Here is a 19,794-nt window from a genome sequence, read left to right as displayed (position 1 = left end):
GTAGGCTAGTCAAGAAATAATGGATCAACAGATATTTATTGAGGAATTATGATTTGTGGGGCATGCTAATGGGAATATAAAATATGAGAGAGACCTTTTAAGGACATTACACTTTTGTTAATGTGATCAGCAGAGGATAACAGTACATAACGCAGAATCATAGTGCAGAAGGGACATGTCTGTTCAGGTGCCACGTTCAAAGCAAAGGAAGAAGAGAGTGGCATGAGAGCAAGAATTATTTCCTGGGCTTCCCTGGTGACGCAGTGGTTGAGAGTCCGCCTGCCGATGCAGGGGACACGGGTTCGTGCCCCGGTCCGGGAATATCCCACATGCCGCGGAGCGGCTGGGCCCGTGAGCCATGGCCGCTGAGCCTGCGCGTCCTGGAGCCTGTGCTCCACAACAGGAGAGGCCACAGCAGTGAGAGGCCCGCATATCGCAAAAAGAAAAAAAAAAAAAAAAAAAATTATTTCCTTCATGTAGTGATCAGTAACAAATCTGTAAATTCCGAGGGGCTTGAATGGCATGATGGTCCACGTTGAAATCACTTTAAAAATATCTCCCATCAAATCTAACAGCCATATTTTGATATGGATTATTTCTAATACATTCAAACTTTTTTCCTCATTTGTTCCCAGAATGCTCGGGCCCATTGGGAATTGAAGGTGGAATCATTTCAAATCAGCAAATTACAGCTTCATCTACCCACCGAGCTCTTTTTGGACTCCAGAAATGGTATCCCTACTATGCACGTCTTAATAAGAAGGGGCTTATAAATGCCTGGACAGCTGCAGAAAATGACAGATGGCCATGGATTCAGGTAACAGATGGGATGAAACAAGGTTACTGGCAAGGAATGACCAGAGTCATTTCACAGAGAAGATAGTGAGGGTCCAAAGTGTGACTTTTCTTCATGATCACAGAGGAAAGGATGATTTAGCTAGAGTCCAAATGGACTATAAACTCTGAAACTGTGGGAAACATGCACATTCCATTGGAAAGTGTGTTAAGAGGGTTAAAAATGTTAAAATTCTTGGATTATAAATATCACAATCTTAAGGTACATATCAAAGAGGGAGGTTTTTACATACGCCATGTGTTCCTTAGTACTGTGTTAACATTTAGTAGCAACTTTGGATACTTCAAGAGTATAAAAATTGTGTCTTTTCCTTCTCTGTCTTAAGTAGTTCCATATGTGCAAATATAGAATATGCAATGGATTATGATAACACCTCAAATGTCTTTAGAACCCTCTTTCAATAGCTGAGTGTGTTTCAATTCATACTCTATTATTTATTAGCATCAGTCAGCTATTTTTTTTTTAAACATGAGAAAACAACGCCATACCAAGAGACTAAGTGATTTCCCAAAGATGTGATGGAGGGTAGTAATGCCTGCATCTTATATTTTATCTACTTAAATACTTTTTGAGCCCTTAGCTGAAGTGAGACAGGAAACTACCTATTTGGAGACAGAAAAGGTAATCAAACTATGATTTCTGTGAAAGATTATACCTCTGTTGGTGGGGAGCATGTTAACAACATCTAACAAGTCATTGATGTGTGCTGAAGAGAGGGAAAATCCAGTATACGCTGGAGTCAGAGGAGGAAGTAATTAATTATCATGAGAAAGCCTCACTGGAAGATAGCTTTTAAGATAGGCCTTGGAAGATGGCTTTCAGTAGAGACCAGATATCAAGGGAACAGCATGATCCAAGATGCTAGGTGAGAACCTGGGCAACGCCATGTAGAAAATCATGACCTGTGTTTAGGTTGCTAGAGGAATGCATTCAAAGTTAGTGTGCGAGTTCAGCACGCTGTAGGATTTATGAATACCAAAAGGTTTTGGCTTTATTCCATTGGAATAGGGAGTTATTAGAGAATTTTGATTTGTTTAGGTAGCTGATCTGTTTTATCTGTTGACTACATAGTTTGAGTCCGAGGTAATTTTTAAGATAGGAATCCATGACGTGATGTTATAGCAGAAGATAGAGACTGCTTTATAGGCAGTTAATAGAAAGGGAAATTGATTTACGGCCAAGTAGTATGATTTCTGTAGTACTTTCAAAACGGCCAAAACCTCCTTCAGATATATCTTTGCTCAGATTTCTTATGAATTTTTACATATCCTATATACATTTCTTTTATCTATATGGCTCCATGTGGTTGCCTGATATTCTTGTTTTGTTTTATGAATTTAATTTGCATGTATTTGCAGAAATTCCTTCTTAAGTTGCACGTGATTTTTCTAATCTACAGCCACATGCACAAAGAAAATTCCAGAGAGTGGAAATGGCACCTTTTTACAGTTTTGATCATAGACTAATGAAGTTCCAGTTAAGTTTTAAATAAACACAAAACAACAAAAAATGCTTGTATTCTATTTGCTAAAAATCATTCCAGAGACCATTCTTTAAGTTGACCTTATGAAATGTATTTAGAGGATTGAGGTCATGATAAAACTTTAGAAATTATGACTCATAGCAGAAATTGTAGAGCAATTGAGAGATGATGTCACAAGCTTGCATCAGGGTTTCTATCTGACAAATTGTTTGTGAGCGTCAGTGATTTCCTATTTCAATAAACCATAAATAACACACTTCGGCAGTTTTTTTCTCTGAGAAACACCTTATGACTGTTTTATATCCTGATTTTTCATTTATTTTGTCACGGTTTATTGCCTACTTAACACTATGCAGAAGTCTTTCAGAGTGTGAATGAATTTTAAGTTTTCTTTATCCCAGTGATTATAGGTAGAAATAACCTCAGTGAAACGGGACAGTGGTAGACTCTTAGAGGAACTTAGATTAAATATAACTTTATCAACCTAAGTAGAATAATTAAATACTTCTTTTAAGGGCAGTCTTTTACTATTATTGCTATGGTTATTATTATTTTTCTTTTGGTGTAAAGATGATAATGAACTCTTAGAGAAAAACAAGTAAAAGTAAAGTAAAAGGGTTTATATTAGATGAGGAAATCTTGCATATGATGGGAGGAAAACTGAAAACTCACCATTGTTATTCAATACGTACTTCATGATTGTGTTCAGAGTATTATGTTATTATATTCTCTAATAGCATCTTATTTTCTAAGTTATTTTTCTAAAAAGAAAACGTGTATCCCTTTCTTAAAGGAAAACCGTATCTAGGAGGCTCTGGGAAGTCTAAATATGTAGCAAATATTCTTTGTTTGAGCATTAGTAATTTCCCTTGTCATTTAATTCTTTTATTTATATTCAGTCCTTCAAATGAAACATTTGAGTACTTTACTTAAACTCACTTATAATGAGCACAGTATTCCTCTAATCTTTCAGGTGTATGAGACACATGCCCTAATTAGTATTCAATTTCATTTTCCTCCTTGTCTTGATGAAATGAAAATTGAAATGGCCATTTTTAAATTTACACACTCAGCATGCAATTATGGATAGTACCACAATATTCTTAATCAGTTCTGAATTTAAGGGGTTAGTACAGTAAATTCAGTTAAACAAAAAGGTTTTTTTTTCTTATTTTTTTTTCAAGTTTTTCTGACCTTTATTTCCTCACCCAGATTTTTTTCCAAGTAATAAATAACCACCACCTTCAACACTAACTGGGTCATTAGCACCCTGGAATATCAATTTCCTTTTTGACTAATACGTCAGAAATAGCAACTTTGCAGAATTATGGAAATATGCCTTGTAATATATAAAAATTAAAAGCTTATCTAAACCTTCTGGGAACTTTGCTCAATGAATCAGATCAGCCAGGATGATTATTTATTATTTATTTTAAAAGATAAATATTTTCTTTTCCTGTTATTTTTCTCTTCTTTTTTTATAGCTACATGTAGTTTTCATTTATTTTATTTTATTTTTTTAATTTCCAAGATGATTTTGTTTGTATATGTTCTTTCTGGGATGCATATACATTGGATTTCCAGACATTTATTTATTCATCCGTTCAACAAACATTTACTAAATGAGTGTCTACCCTGTGGTCTGTTCTCTACTGGGCACTAGAAAAAAGATAGTATTTGCCTTCACAATGCTTTCAATCTAGAATATAGAAAAGTAAGCAAACATAATAGTATAACATGTGTAGCCTGGTCTTACATCATCTGCTAACCATTCTATTTGAACCATAATATTTTATTATATCCAAACAGTCAATTTTTAACAGAGCTTTTGTTAAACTAAAAACTAGTTTGGCATATTTATAGAATATGAAAGGAGAGAAATTCCCATTACACTATATATTACATAGATATATTATTATATGCTGATCTATTTGATGGGTATATTAAGGCAAAGCCATAATCTTCCTTTGAAAGTTAATTTACCAGTAGTTGTTTCAGTGCTAGTATTTTATCACAGAAAAATAGATCTTGATCTTTCTATTTTAAATAATTCATTACCCTTTTAGAAAATGTGAATATGAACTTAATATGTTCCTTTTCTATATCCCACAGAGTTTAGTGGGCGGTGGGGGGGGGGGTGGTTATTTCGCAAACTTTAATGTGCCTAAGAATCACATAGGTCACTGGATAAAAATTAAAACTTCTGGATTGTCCCACAGACCTATGTATTGCAGGTCATCCTCAGACTGCACTGTAAAAACAGGGTTCATCAGCTCATAAAGCCTGGTTTTGTACTGCCTGAGATACATTAAAAATAAATAAATAAAATGCAAAAAAGACTTTTGCTTGATGATCTGAGCACCCTGTTGTTGGAACTGCAAGTAGTGATAACTGCATGGGTGGAAGGAGAGGAAACGACAGTGAAGAAAAATGAGGAAGAATAGTAGGAATTATGTGACCCGCAAAAAGTCTGTAAACTAGAGGGAGACAGAACCATGTTGTATATCCTAGTCAGAAGTGCGTCCTCCCTTTAGCAGCAATTCCTAAGTAGTCGTTATTCATTAGTCATAATAAAGTCTTTAAGTATTTTCAACAGTTAGTGTTCTTAAATGGCTATTAGATTCTTCTTTGTTAGAAAAGTTTAAATACCCAAAAGCAAGACCATCTGACTTTTGCATTTTAAACAAAATAATAGTTAGTGTGGAATACATGGACCCAAAAGAGACTTATGTGAGCACAAGTTATGTTACAAGTTCACATTTCTGGAATATAAATTTCATATGTGGTGGGGTTTTTTAAACTTTGTGAACTAGGTATTTAAAATGCTGCAAAAAATAGAGTAATCATATATTTCATTTCAAAAGCCTATATATAATATGTTTGAAGACTTTTTTGGTACTTATAGGCACCTGGAGCTCCTTGAAACACAAAAACCGTTTTTAAAATCATAAAATTAAAAAGTTGATTTTTTTGCCAGGTTGTTTTCTAGTTACAGAACCTGAATTGCACAGAATCGAATCTGTCTTTACTACTTCTTCATTCAAGTAGAATATGTTTTAGCCTGTTTTTTCCTGAAAAAAGCTACATTCTCAGATACACTCCCATTCATACTAAACATCTCTCTAAGGTTAATTACATCTAGACATTAATATATTGCTTCTAATCATCTTTGTTTCAAATAGTAATCTTGTATGGAAAATTACTATTTTCCTTTAAGTTGTTTATTAGAAGTGAGCTTCTACACATAGTTGTGTATGCTTTTAAAAAATGTTACTTTTTAATGTTTAAAAACAAAAAGGCACTTAGCATTAAGTAAAAATGGCATGATGCATCTGTACTGAAATATATTGATATATTTATCAATATATTTATTGATAATAAATATATTATCAATATATAATATTGACAATAAATATAGTTAGTCTCTAATTATTTGGTCATTTACCACATTTATACTAATACTAGTGCATATTGCTTGCTTATTTTCTTTAATGGATGTGTTTTGGATCTTAACTCCAGATTCTCTGAGCTATGGAATAGATGACTAACCAGATAGCAATTGTTCTCTAATATGAAAGAAGCTGCATTGGGAATCTCTTTCTCCTCTAAGCTGCTTCCTCTCTTTCAGCACCCAAGACCTCATTGACCTGGATTTCTTGCTGTTGCTCAATTTCACCTGGCTGTTTGCTGCTGTTGTGGTTAGGCACATACACTTCGTGGTTTTTCTATCGACCATCTACCAACCTTCTTTAGATTCAGCTCCTTTGTTGCCTTTTCGATACAGTGATCCCTGAAATTCCTGCTTTTTATCTCCAAAGCCATAAGTGACTACACTGTCCTTTTTTCCCACTCTGCCAACTATATATTTCAATCATAGCAGCTAATATACTTAACATAAAATGGTCTTTGTTTACCTTTCTCCTATGTCACTTGAGAGTTAGTATTACACCTGATTTAAGTCTATTTCCATAGCACCTTGAATTAAAAAAAAAAACAACTGTGTTGGATGGATGCAGATAATTGATAGAAGAAAAGAGACTGCTGAACAAAATAGATCGGAGAGAGATATTGGTTGTTTTCACATGGTAATCATACTGCACTGAGTGGTACTGAGAATGTCCAAACGACTTAGCTCATCTCTGTGTTCAGCTGTTACATACTTACATGTGAATTGTGCCCTCTAAGCATGATCCCATTGGTGCCACATGGGATCTCCACAATATAAGGAATTCCTCACGCATCTGGGCAGCAGAGGAATGAAGCTTTCTGTAATTCCAGTGGCCCATACTTTCCTCCGTAGCCACTGCAAACCACTTTTATATGCAACGTTAGATGAGCGTGGGTAATATTTGTAAGGTTTTTGCCAGGAGTTCTGCTAATTAAACCCGGAGTGCCAAACACCAAAATTTTTATCTTCTCCTATCCTGGTTATGTTCTGTTCCAGAAAGGTTAAAGAAAAAACGTCTATTTTAACTTCTTACAAAATTTTTATAAGTTTGTTATTATAATCACACCACCAGAGTTTGAAACTTTAGACATTACCGTTGTTAAAATAATCATATTATTTTAATGTCTCTCTTAGTCTCTCTCTAAGATTAATTTACCATAGAGAAACATTTAAAGTACTAGTATTTCCCAAGCTTATGCTATGTCATTTTTGCCCTTACAGAAATGTCAAAAAAACCCCAACAAAATGTATTAGTATTATTCATAAAATATAGAATATGAAGAGTTACAGGGAGTTGTTTTAACACAATTTTTAGCATCTATTAAACTGTTAGTAGATAATTCAGTAAAACACTCATATATAGAAGACTTTTTCATTATACGTACTTGCTATACATTTTGGCCATGAGGAAAACATTTCCAACTTATCTTCTGTATTTACAAAGGTTGAGATTTTTTTTTTTTGCAGTACGTGGCCCTCTCACTGTTGTGGCCTCTCCCGTTGCGGAGCACAGGCTCTGGACGCGCAGGCTCAGTGGCCATGGCTCATGGGCCCAGCCGCTCCGCGGCATGTGGGATCTTCCCGGACAGGGGAACAAACACGTGTCCCCTGCATTGGCGGGCAGACCCTCAACCACTGCGCCACCAGGGAAGCCCAAAGGTTGAGATTTTAAATGTCTTGTGGTTTGTTTAGTTCCCAATGTCTCATGAATATTACCAGAGTGATTTTTTTTTTTTTTTTTTTTAGTTTATGATACTGGTAGATTGAAATGGAGATCATCTGAATTGATTGAAAAGAACTCTCTGTCATGGAAAAAAACATGTTTTTTTAAACCAAAGTTTAATATCTCTGGGTTTTCCAATCTACCTTGATCACCTTCATGGCAAACTTACTCTGGTTCCCTCTTCAAATCTCTTCACGTGACCATCTGGGCAGCCTCTGGGCTATATATCCCCGTTTATGGCACTTAGGACTAAAGGAGACAGAACCCTAAGTTCCTATCATCTTTCAGAGTTTCTAGTAACTTTTCTCCGATGTTACCAAGCGCTCTCGTGAACGTCAGTCTGCCGTGCCTGTGGATCCAGCTTCAATCCAAGGTGTTAACTGTGCTTATGAGACCTGCCCATGGGAGATTTTGCTTATGAGTCCACATCAGCTACTGCCTCCAATGCAACAATTCGTTCTGAAAGGGCTGCAGCAGTACTTCCTGCAAGGGCAGAGGAGGTCTGCTGGCAGCCTGTCCTGAGTCCTAGTGGGGGTAGAAAGGCCGAGAAGCAAGGGGAAAAGTGAGAGTCTGAGCTAAAGGTTTGATTGTCTCTTTATGTTTATCGTCTGGGAACTAGTGGGATTACTATTTGGACTGAGCTGAAGGAAACCCTTATTTCCACTGTAGACACTGAACAAATTTATTCTGCCCCAAGGCCTCACTGAAAACCTCCTTGTGTTGAAAATGTGACCAAGTACCAAGCCACTTGGCCTGATTCTGAAAGTTTTAGTTTTTTGAGACAGTAATTAATTTGAAACCATTTCAATTTGGGGGATTTGGTTGTTTAAAACTAACTGAATATGGTTAGATTTAAGTGCAGAAAAAGTTACTCTAGTCACTTATACTTTGGATCCAGCTGAGTCTCATTATCCATACTATTATGTATTAGCTTGAAAATAATCTAACAGCTAGCACTATATGCTGTTTCAACTACTTGGTGTATATTGAATCTGTAATTCCATGTAATTGGTATTGTTCTTATACCCATTAGTCAGATAGGGACATCTAGGCATGGAACGATAAATTGTCCAAATTGACTAATCTAGTAAATTGCATGGTTGGGATTTAAACACAGACAGCTTGTGTGAGAGGCCAGCGCTAAGCCATTCCTAACCTCTGTACTATCCTTACTTTGAAAGCTCTTGGAAGTGCCCTTTTATTTATTTATTTATTTTTGGAGGTACGGGGTGGGTACTGGTAGTGGGTATGGGGGGAGTCTTGGATTTTCTTAAAGCTTTATAAAGTAGCTATTGTATTTTATAAAATTTATATCTGCCCATAAGCAAGCAGTGCGCCTCTAGGCTGGGGCAGTAGTTCTCAAGTGTCAACTACATAAAAATTACCTGGAGGGCTTTTTAAATATGGCCCCCATCCTTAGAGTTCCTGAATTAATAGGTCAGAGTTGGAACCCAGGGGACTACATAATAAGCAGACACCTCAGGTGGATTGTGATAGTGGAGATCCTTAGGAAAAAACGTAGTAATCACTACTCTGATGGAGCTCACAGTCTAGCAAGGGAGATATACTTCTCCTTGAATGTGCCCCTTTCACTATTAGAAGCAACTTAATTAAATAAAGATGTTGGAGAATAGTATATTGTTCTTCCAAATGAGACATCAGTGTGGGATATTTTAAAGTAATGGATGGCATCAAGACATCACAATTCTAAGACCTAACTACTTAAGCTGCTTTGGTGATATTTTATTATTAACCTGCCTGTATGAGTTGTCTGCCTTAAGTGGAATCCCCATTCCTCCATGAACTGGAAATAGTAATGCTTAATCGTTTTCAAAGGATTTTTGCCTATGACGTGAGGCCTTCAATAATTAAGTCATAATTGAATAGTAAAAGGGTCGTAAAATAGCCACATCTCTGGAAGACCAGGCTTTAAATGTTTTATTTTTAAAACCTCAGCTGGGTCTTAGGAGTCTTTAAGGAAGAAATACTTATTCTCTATGCAACCAGAGTATAATGAAAACATCAAAAAGCCATTTACATTTTAATTATTAAAGGTGAATTTAGTATGTTCACCATTTTTGAGGATGACATTGAAGAGCTTATTCCAGTTGGAAGGAACAGGATGAACATAGTCACAGAGGAGATGGAGGGAACTCAAGGTACCACAGGGACTGGTTTACTATACTGAAAATTTGGGTACATGTGGGGGTGGGCAGGGGGGGTGGGAGGGTGCGGAATAAGAGGATAAGGGTCTGCAAAGGTAAGGAGACATCAGAAGGTAAAATACATCAATACTGGATGAAGGTGGCACTTGATGGTTATTGAAGAGTTTTCAGCAGGTTATTAATACTGTCAGAACTAGAGTTTAGGAAGGTGGCATGTCAGTGGTGTGGTGCGTGTTATGTGTATACAACACAAAGCCTAGTGCTAACGAGGCTTTTAGTACAATTTTATTGAATAAATGCTGTGTTTAATGCAGAGACGAGTCTAGGAGCAGGCACACCAGTTGAGAGGCTTTTATGGCTAACTGCCCAGAGGAGGACCTGAATGAGACTGGCAGCTGTTGAAATAAAAATAAAAGATCAAACTGTAAGAGGGTTTGAGGGTGCATCACTGACAACTGATTCAACTGTGTGTTATGGGAGGGGAGGGAGGAAAAAAGTAAGAAAAATTAAATTCCAGGGTTTTGAGCCTGAGCGTGATTTTGGTACCATTAACAGAAATGTAGAAATCAGGAAAAGGAGTTGGTCTGCTTGGAAAATGATGCAGATATTTTGGGCCTCGGTGATTTACCCAGAGAAAATAATATCCAGTATAAAGTTGGAAAAGTGAGTTTGCTCTGTATAGAGAGTAGAAGTGGATCAAGTGGACACCACCGCCAAGTGACACGCTTCCTTATTACCACTGGCCACTTTGAGTCACAGGGCCACGCCTGTCCACATAGAGTTGAAATAGATTTTTGAGGGGACAGATGAGAACTCTAAAACAGAGTATCCTCCCACAGAGGTGAAAGTCTCTCTCTCTTCTATTTCCATTTTCATCAAAACAGTGTATAAGACCATAGCTTACCTGGGAGCACCATTGCACAGGACCCTTTGGAAGAAAAGAGCTGAACTTTGAGCTTGGGAATAAGTGTATTCATTCTACACATTAACACCTTTTTCAGGACATTTCATTCCTGTACTATATGTTGGTTACATTTTCTCCATGTATTTGTTTTTAATGTTGTCATTGCTGTGGCTGCTGCTGTTTTCCCCAAAACTGATATATTTAATTAGAATAGTAGCTGTTTCAACTTAACATTGGTGTACTTAGCGTAGATTGTTTTATTTTGTTGTTATTTTGGTTCTTGAAAAAATAACAAAGATCTCCTTTTTTTTTTGCCCACAAATGGGCTGTCAGATTTTTGCTTGTATTATGTGTTTAATGCTACTTTAAGTTTGAAGTATTCTTCTCTGAGTTTATAATAATAGGCTATATTTTCATTTTTCAGATTAAAAAGAAAGCTATGTTAAACTCAGGTCTCCTTAGTTACTATCATTAGCACTGCTCTTAGAATGAGTGCTGAGTTTCAAAAGCAGATGTAAATTTTTCTTAGTTTTCCTAGCAGGAGCCCAACCTAAGCCAGTATTTTTACATAATGGTAGCTTTCAAGAAGTTCTTTCAAGTGATTATCTTGTAAAACAAAACAACAAATAGGACATTTTGATAATTGCCAATGGATCTTAGCTTTTCTTTTCTTAGGAGCATTAACCCAGATTTGGAAAGATGTATGTAAATGTTGAAAGAAGAGTACACTACAAATTTTTTAGAATGTTTTCCTTAGTTTCGAATCTGCTGTAGATGAATCAGTATTTATTTAGCAGCTCCTATTTGCAGAGAACTATTTGGGCAATAGACATGTTTTCTGAGCCCGTGTGGAGCTTATTTAAGTAAAGAAAACATTTCAGATGATCTTATGCAAAAAATTTTTACTTCATTGTGTGGACATTTGAGAGGGGAAAAAAAAAGCTGTTTGATTTAATTCAACGAATAATTGGACTCAACGATGTGCTCTGGGAAGTGGGGAGAATTTATTGAGTTCCAGCCACATGGGACTTCTTGAAGGGTATTCCCTTCTACTTCCCAGGCTTGGCAAAAGCATCTTCCAAAGTGACGTCCAACTCCCTTTTTTTTTTTTTTTTTTTTTTTTTTTTGCGGTACGCGGGCCTCTCACCGTTGTGCCCTCTCCCGTTGCCGAGCACAGGCTCTGGAGGTGCAGGCTCTGCCGCTCTGCGGCATGTGGGATCCTCCCGGACCGGGGCACGAACCCGTGTCCCCTGCATCAGCAGGCAGACTCTCAACCACTGCGCCACCGGGGAAGCCCCCAACTCCCTTTTAATTAATAAATTCAGTCATTCATTCATTCAGTATATTCACTGAGCATTTCCCATGTGCCAGTTTCTCTTCTAGAGGCAAGTTTATCAAGGAAGCCTTCCCTGACTCAGCTCTTCACCCTAGACTAGATACAGTTCTCATAATATATGTTCTTATAACTTCTTATTCTTTTTTGCTTGTTGCTTATAATTAAAAACTATAAAGGAGATTATTTTATTAAGTAAGCTGCATGAGGGTAGGGGGACTGTCTGTTGGCTCACTTTGTATTCTCACCAATCCCAGTGACTAAACCTTTAATAAATAAGAAAAAATATGCTATCATAATTGGTATCCCCAAGACCTAGAACAATTTTTATTTGCTCACTAAGTATTTATTAAGTGAATTAATAAATAGTGTGAAGATAAGCCACATTACCTATAAATCTAACACAAGTAAAACACATTTGCGTAAGCAGTTATATTCTATGGTAAAGCAATATGGTGTTCAAGATCAGTGGTTCTGGATTCAACTGGCCACTGTCACTTTGGATAAAATTACTTAACCACTCTAAGGTACAACTTCTTTATATATAAAGTGGTAACAAAAATAGAGTGGTTTTTTAAGATTGTTGTGAATATTTTATAATGGATGTTGTCACATATTACCGTACAGCAAGTGATTAATAAATGTACATTCTCACTCACTTAATAAATATTTATTGAGAGTTGTAGCCAAGACTTTTAACTGTCTCTCAACATCCTTTTCGCCTGTTTCCATAGCAAGAGGATTACTAGCTAATAAGCATGTTTTACCTCAGAATATAGTCTTATTCTGTATAAGATTATATATCTTATTCAGTGTACTATTCTGTATATACTATATAAAGTCTTTTAGGCTATATTTCCCAACCTCCCTTTCCACTAGGTGTAGCCTTGTGATTCACAAATGGCCCGAGGCATATAAGCAAAAGCATCACAGTGTGGTTTCTGTGAATCTTCCTTGAGAGGTTGCACCCACATGCCCTCTTCTCCCCTCTTATCCCTTTCTTCATCCTACTGCCAGAAACTCAGATGCCACCTTGGACCATGAGATCAGGGTTACATACAGTGGCAACAAGATAGAAGGCACCCGGGGCCCTGCTGTATCAGCCCCTTCTGCCTAGTCACATGTTTACACAAGGGAGAAGCCAAATTCTTTCTTATTTAAGCCACTGTTAATTTGGGCTTTTGTCACTCACATCTGAACTGAATCTTACCTAATATGATTCTGAAAATAGCATATTCAATATTAGATCCAAGGCCAAATGTATTAGTGTCATAATAATTTTTAAGTGTTACATGTAAGTGCAAAGGAAGCTATTTAAAAGGAGACTTAAAGAGCAGATAAGCTTTCAGACTGCTCTGATAGATGAAAGGGGACTTCCAGATAGACAGACATAACAACAGAAGAATTAACTTTTTGTCCAGCCTCGCCAGACCCTCATTAGCTTAGTGAGGGCTCCACCTCCTGGGCTATCTCTCTTGCTCTCCTCAGGGTCTAAGATGACCATTCAATCCTGGCATGTGACCTTGGGGAGGCAACTTGACCTTTCTAGACCTAGTTTTCTGTTTCCAGTCACTATTAATTGATATTTTCTCTTTATGTCCATAACAACCCATTTGTCCCTTTATCATTTGTAATATTCTGCTTCACATTACAGTTAATTGTGTGTTTTTCCTCTTTAGATTACATGTCCAAAGATCTTTTCTGTCTTTCCATTTCCCACTGTCTCTGTCATCATGTTTGTAAATTATAGACATGTGGGACAAATTAAATCCATTAAATAATCAGAAGTACAGCTGAAAATATAAGTTGCAAAGACATGGTAGGAATTAGTGCATGCCAGAGTGAAAGATGTGCATGTTTTAATTTGGTGGTGGGTAGGCAAACCACTGAAGGTTTGAAAACGAAGAAGTGATCTAAGACTGGAGAAAATCTACAGTTCAGGCTACCAAAAAAAAAGTCAAGTGTAGTGTACTTTGCCTTATTTTGAATGTCCTAATAACATGATTATAGTATTTTGTCATCAGAAATTTTATGTCACTTTTAAAATCATATGAATCTTAGAATAATGGGTCATAAAATGAACTGTAAAGCTAGAGTTATGGATGTAATTTTTATAGGCATAAATCTGGTCAGTGGTTAGTATGTGTAGTCCTTGACCATTAAAAAATAACTTGCTTTCTAAATTCCAGTCACACTCTAATGAAATTACAAAAATTAAAAAGTGATATTTTTCCATTTAAAAATAATTAATTCAAGGTTTCGAAAATGTTAGATCAAATTGTTGTATAGTATTTAGTTAGGGGAAGTGGAACAAAAGTTTACGAACAGTACAGTCATTACATTTTTTAAAGATTGTCTAATTGCCAACATCTGTTCAGCAAAATTATTATTTTAAAATAATGAGGTGTATTCTGTTTTCTTCCTCCTAAATTTGAAATATTTTAATGTTTTGCTATGCAGATTTTTTTCGTAGTGGTGAAACTGTGTTTCTTTGAAAACATGTAAAAATATTATCTTTCTACCTTATCAAGGAGTCCATGTTGGACAAGAGTGCTGTGTGGGGAGTAGAGTTTTTTCTGTGCTTACCTTTGCCCTTTGTGTATTCGTCTCCTTACTTCTAAGGGAGCATAGATGACCAAAATTCCCCCATCATCTTCCCATCTTGGCCCATATGGGAGACCAGAATTATACAATTTATTTCTTAGGGTTAATATAAAGAGCAAAGATATAGTGTAATATGTATAAAAGCACTTTGAAAAGTAAAAGTTAAAGAAATGGAGTCTAATATGCCTGATCAGTGTGAATTAAAGAACCATTTTCTTATTTTTGTTGTTTTCCTACATTTGTAAAGGAGAAATTCAACTTTCCTCTTTCCTGGAAAGAATGGTACTGATAGCAAACAATCAAAGAATCCCTAAAGATGCTAGGCACCTAAGGGTCAACATCACCTTTAATACTCAGAAGACCCTGTGAGTTAGATAGCATCTCATTACCATTGTACAGATGAAGAAATTCTGGTTCAGGAAGGTTAAGAACCTTGCCCAAGGCCATGTTAGGAAGCACAGTGGCACAACCAGTTTTCCAGCATGGGTTTTCAGAAGACAAACATTTTAAGTACAGTGATCTTCTCCCACTCTAAAGAAACAGAATTTCTGTTGTTCCTTCTAATACCCCTTGGTGGAGGCAAGCAATTTTGGGTCTTAGTGGTACTTACCACTGATCATCACCTAGAAAGGAGGGGTCTGTATGCACATCGTAAAGACATGCATGCAGTACAGGACTTCCGACTGCAGGCTTTTGCGTCTCTTTGTTTCTCATCTTTCCAGTGTTCCCATAGCACCATCATTCTCCCAACACCTAATAAGAAGTCCCAAACTCAGCAAGTCCAGTCCCAGATGTTGGTTTGTTGTGAAAAGCTCTGACTTCAAATTTCAGGATTTATTTGCTCATAAAGGGATTCAAAATGTTCAAACAGCTTAGAGCATTTTACCTTCCATATTTTATTTAAAAATAATTAGATATTTAAGTGGAGTACCCATACTTTCCATAGAAATACAATGCAAATTACAAATTAATCCTTACCACAGAAGTGTATAAGCAGGCAGAAGGATTAAAAGATATTACTTGCCTCCTCCAGGGAGACTTCATTATAGACTGCAAAGAACCTTTTGTATCAGGCAGCACCTTAAGAGACTATGGAATATTGCCAGTGTACGTCCGATTTTGGAGTCATATTAAAAACTTACTTTCAGCATGTCTGAAATTAGATAATCTGGTTAACTCAGGTAATAACATTCCTAGCAGCTACCTTTAGGTCTAGAGTAACAATTTAATAATAAGGAAAAACAACCAAGCACTATTTGGTTTGTCTTTTTAAACAGAGTTTTTGAATCATGAAGTTAAGTTCTCAAAAAAAGCCATGAAATGTTGTCTGTTTGGTTATTCAGAATATTTGCTGATATATTCCAATGTGACAATGAAATTTAATTTCTAAAACTATTTAATTTTATGTTTGAAACACAGATGGAAGAGTGTACTTATTTAGATTAAAATAAACCAGAAGTACACAAAGACTATAGAATACTAAGTTATTGCTTGGTAATGGCTGCTGCATCTGTGTCTCAGAGGTTTCCACTCCTTCTGTTTAGCCCTCTGATTTCTCTTTTTGGTTAATTCATTCCTATTGCTCAATGCTAGAAAATAATATCCTAGAAAATTTGCCACTTTGTTTGCTAGAGCATATGTTTGCTTAGACGTTTTCCTTCGTTACATAAAAATGAAGAGTATCATAGTATTCTGCTTCCCAGAAGTACCTTTTAAGTTTTTATTATGTGATTTTTGTTTCTGTCTTGATGTTTAAGTGATCCCATGTCAGCATTTTAAATTTCAGGGCACTTACTGCCACTACCAATAATATCTTCATGAAGGGAAAGGTATAGAGTGTTCTCATAGCAAAACTTGGAAACTGTTCTGTTGGCATTGTTGTTTGTGTGCTAAAAACAAGCTGAAATAAGAAAAATTAGAGAACACAGGGGATAATGCGTTCTTCTCTACCTGCCAACCCTTCATCGTCCTGGTTAGGGATATGAACATTAGGGAATTCTCAGGTTTGGCTAAGACTATACTTAAAGTAATTGAAGATCTAGTTGTTATTTTACTTTTCCTATTCCCTCAGTACTGTCCTCAGTCACATTCACTTTGAAGGCCACTCAGCGAGGTGGTTGAAGTGGAGGAGAGCATTCATGTGGACCTTAAAGTGAAATTCCTCCCCCTCGTTCCTGAGCCAGCTATTAGAAGTAATGCACCTGGGGCTTCCCTAGTGGCGCAGTGGTGGAGAATCCTCCTGCCAATGCAGGAGACACAGGTTCGGACCCTGGTCCAGGAAGATCCCACATGCCGCGGAGCAACTAAGCCCGTGCGCCACAACTACTGACCCTGTGCTCTAGAGTCCGTGAGCCACAACTACTGAACTCACACGCCTAAAGCCCGTGCTCCACAACAGGAGAAGCCACCGCAATGAGAAGCCCATGCACCGCAACAAAGAGTAGCCCCCACTCACCACAGCTAGAGAAAGCCCGTGCACACCAACGAAGACCCAACACAGTCAAAAATAAAATAATGAAGTTTAAAAAAAAAAAAAAATAATGAACCTCTCCTAACATCTGCCTTGAAGGTTTTTTTTAATTGATAAACTTTAAAAATTTTTTCAACATGCTAATTTATCCCCCCTCTCTCACTCCTCCCCCCTCTCTCTTTTCTTGGTGGAGCAGGTGATTGCCCTCTTCACATCCGCCTAAGAGCTATTGCTGTTGACCTTGGCCACCTATAGGAACTTAAGCAAGTCCAGTCTTTGGCCCACAGCCTCCCTCTTTCCTCTCCCCTTTATGGTGCACCCACTGCTCATGTGCTTGTGCGTCAAGAATTTTTTTTTTCCTTTTTGGTATCACCTCAGGCTTCTTTAAAAATATATAGATTAGCAAGGTGACCTTATTTTTATTATTTCTAATGTATCTTTATTGAGGTTAATGTTCCTACTCATGTAATGTCATCATTTTCTCTTTTAATTCCTCTTGTTTCTTCCCCATCTTCTGTCTTTTCTTTGAGGTTTCTGTTTTTCTCCTTCTTCCTTCCATCTTTCCCTCCTTCCTTCCTTCCATCTTTTTACTGAATCTATTCAAATTACCAGGTTTTTTACAGACAATGACTCCTTTAATTCTTGCCCTAGCCATATAAAGTAACCAGGAAAAAGACAAGAAAAATCTAAATTTCAGAGCACAAGAATTAAAATCCATACCTCAGACCATGAAACTTTATTTATGAGGGTTCTGGGACTACCACTACCTTAATATATACTATTACATGAAACTTAATATACAGATTGAAGTCTTTAAACAAAATAGCCACAGTTCAGTTCATTCCTGAATATAAATACTGAAGGATATGAAGAAACTCTAGCCACAGCAAGTACCAAGAAGGGGGAGGAGAGTACAATATACTGAAAGCTCTTCAGAAATAGGGGGAAATTCAGAGGAAGCTGTTATGCCAGGACTCGTGGAACAACTAACAGGTTACACCCATGATGGTGTGTGAATTCCTTCTGTTGCATACTATTTAGTGAATGAGGTGTTTCACTTTGATTGGAAATTTTCCCAGGTGCAAAGAGTCATAAAGAGATTATAGTGTTTATGCTTACTTGCTTGTGTTCTTGTCCCATCTTTTTTTCAAAGAAGACAGTTGGGTTAATTGAACACATGTCAAAGGCTGACCAGCATTCAGAACAGTGGAGGGCAATTTAGGAGCCCTCTTATCTGGAGCTTCAGAACTAAGTATTAGATTAGTTAATAAAAACTGATTAAAAGAAAAAAGCATTTAAATTCTTTTTCATGTTTCTTAGATGAATCACACCCATGAAGCATTATTGATTTCAGTTTTTATTTTATTTGTTGCTTAAACATACTGGCGAAGTTATTCAAGCATAGAACCCTAGGTATTAATTACTTCCCCAATAATATCAATTGTTTTCAGTAATTTGCCTTTTTGAGGTTTTTCAAAGCTATTTCATGTTTTCATAGGCAAAAAAACCCTCTCCTTTCCCAGTCACATTTAGCAATTATGTTTAATCAAATTACATAATTAAAATAACAAGCACAACTTGAAAAAAAACAGGTTGAGGATCCAACACAACTGACTCACGGTTAGTGTGCGTTTCAGCTGGCAACAAGGAGAATAGGCCTGGCAGAGACCAGCCAAAGTGCCAGGATGTGCAGAGCAGTGCATGTGTTTAACAGTGGGGATGAAGTGTTAGTGAATCAGGTCGTTGGTGATACGGAGGTTGTTTAAGGGAAATTCTGTTATAACTAGGCCAGTCATATCAAAACCATGAACTTATGCACTGTTGGTCTGAGTTACTCCTTTCATCCTGACACACCCCAGAGGTCTTCCTCCTTAGACACGTTCATGATGCTTCCCACCCCCCAGGCCTCCACAGAAGATGTTAAAGATGCAATCGATAAAAATACTTTATGTTAATAAGATAATGTAAATTACAGGGGAGTCTAATTCCCTGTAATTTTTAACTAGAAACTTTTGGTAATAATGTTCCTGCATTTTTTCCGTAGCAACTCACAGACTACTGATTGTATGCCCCAATAATCATGAAGTAAACAACCACTAAGTGTTTGATTTTAATATGATTTTCCTAATAATAAGTTATGAATCAGGCATTAATTTCTCTTATTGATTGATCTTATTAAATTAATTAAACAAGGAGACCATTAGTCTGATTTGCCTTTTTTATTGAAGTATAGTTGGTTTACAATATTATATTAGTTTCAGGTATACAGAACAGTGATTCAGTATTTTTACAGTTTATACTCCATTAAAAGTTATTACAAGATAATGGCTATAATTCCCTGTGTTATACAATAGATCCTTGTAGCTTATCTATTTTACACATAATAGTTTGTATCTCTTATTCCCATACCTCTAACATGTCCCCCCTTCCTTCTCTCTCCCCACTGGTAACCACTAGTTTGTTTTCTATATCTGTGAGTCTGTTTCTCTTTTGCTACATATGTTCATTTGTTTTATTTTTTAGATTCCACATATAAGTTAAAACATACAGTATTTGTCTTTCTCTATCTGACTTAGTTCACCAAGCATAACATTCTTTAGCTCTGTCCATATTACTGCAAATGGCGGAATTTCATTCTTTTTATGGCTGAGTAATATTCATATATGTATATATCACATCTTCTTTATCTATTTGTCTGTTGATGGACACTTGGATTACTTTCATATCTTGGCTATTATAAAAAGTGCTGCTATGACCATTGGGGCGCATGGATCTTTTCAAACTAGTGTTTTCATTTTTTCCAGATAT

At 36.5% G+C, this 19,794-nt stretch overlaps 1 protein-coding gene across 2 annotated transcripts in view; it reads left to right on the top strand.

Moving 5' to 3' along the window:
• EDIL3 (EGF like repeats and discoidin domains 3) overlaps positions 1–19,794 on the top strand; it is a 427,880-nt gene that overhangs the window by 276,403 nt on the left and 131,683 nt on the right. For both annotated transcript variants that reach the window (XM_065874095.1, XM_065874094.1), the window contains one exon: positions 636–817. In XM_065874095.1, coding sequence (XP_065730167.1) covers positions 636–817 — 182 coding nt within the window. The remainder of the gene's footprint in view (positions 1–635; positions 818–19,794) is intronic.

Source organism: Phocoena phocoena, chromosome 3 (assembly GCF_963924675.1).
Source record: "Phocoena phocoena chromosome 3, mPhoPho1.1, whole genome shotgun sequence".
NCBI lineage: Eukaryota > Metazoa > Chordata > Mammalia > Artiodactyla > Phocoenidae > Phocoena > Phocoena phocoena.
Note: the sequence above shows the minus strand (reverse complement) of the source record. Positions and strands in the feature narration are given on the sequence as shown.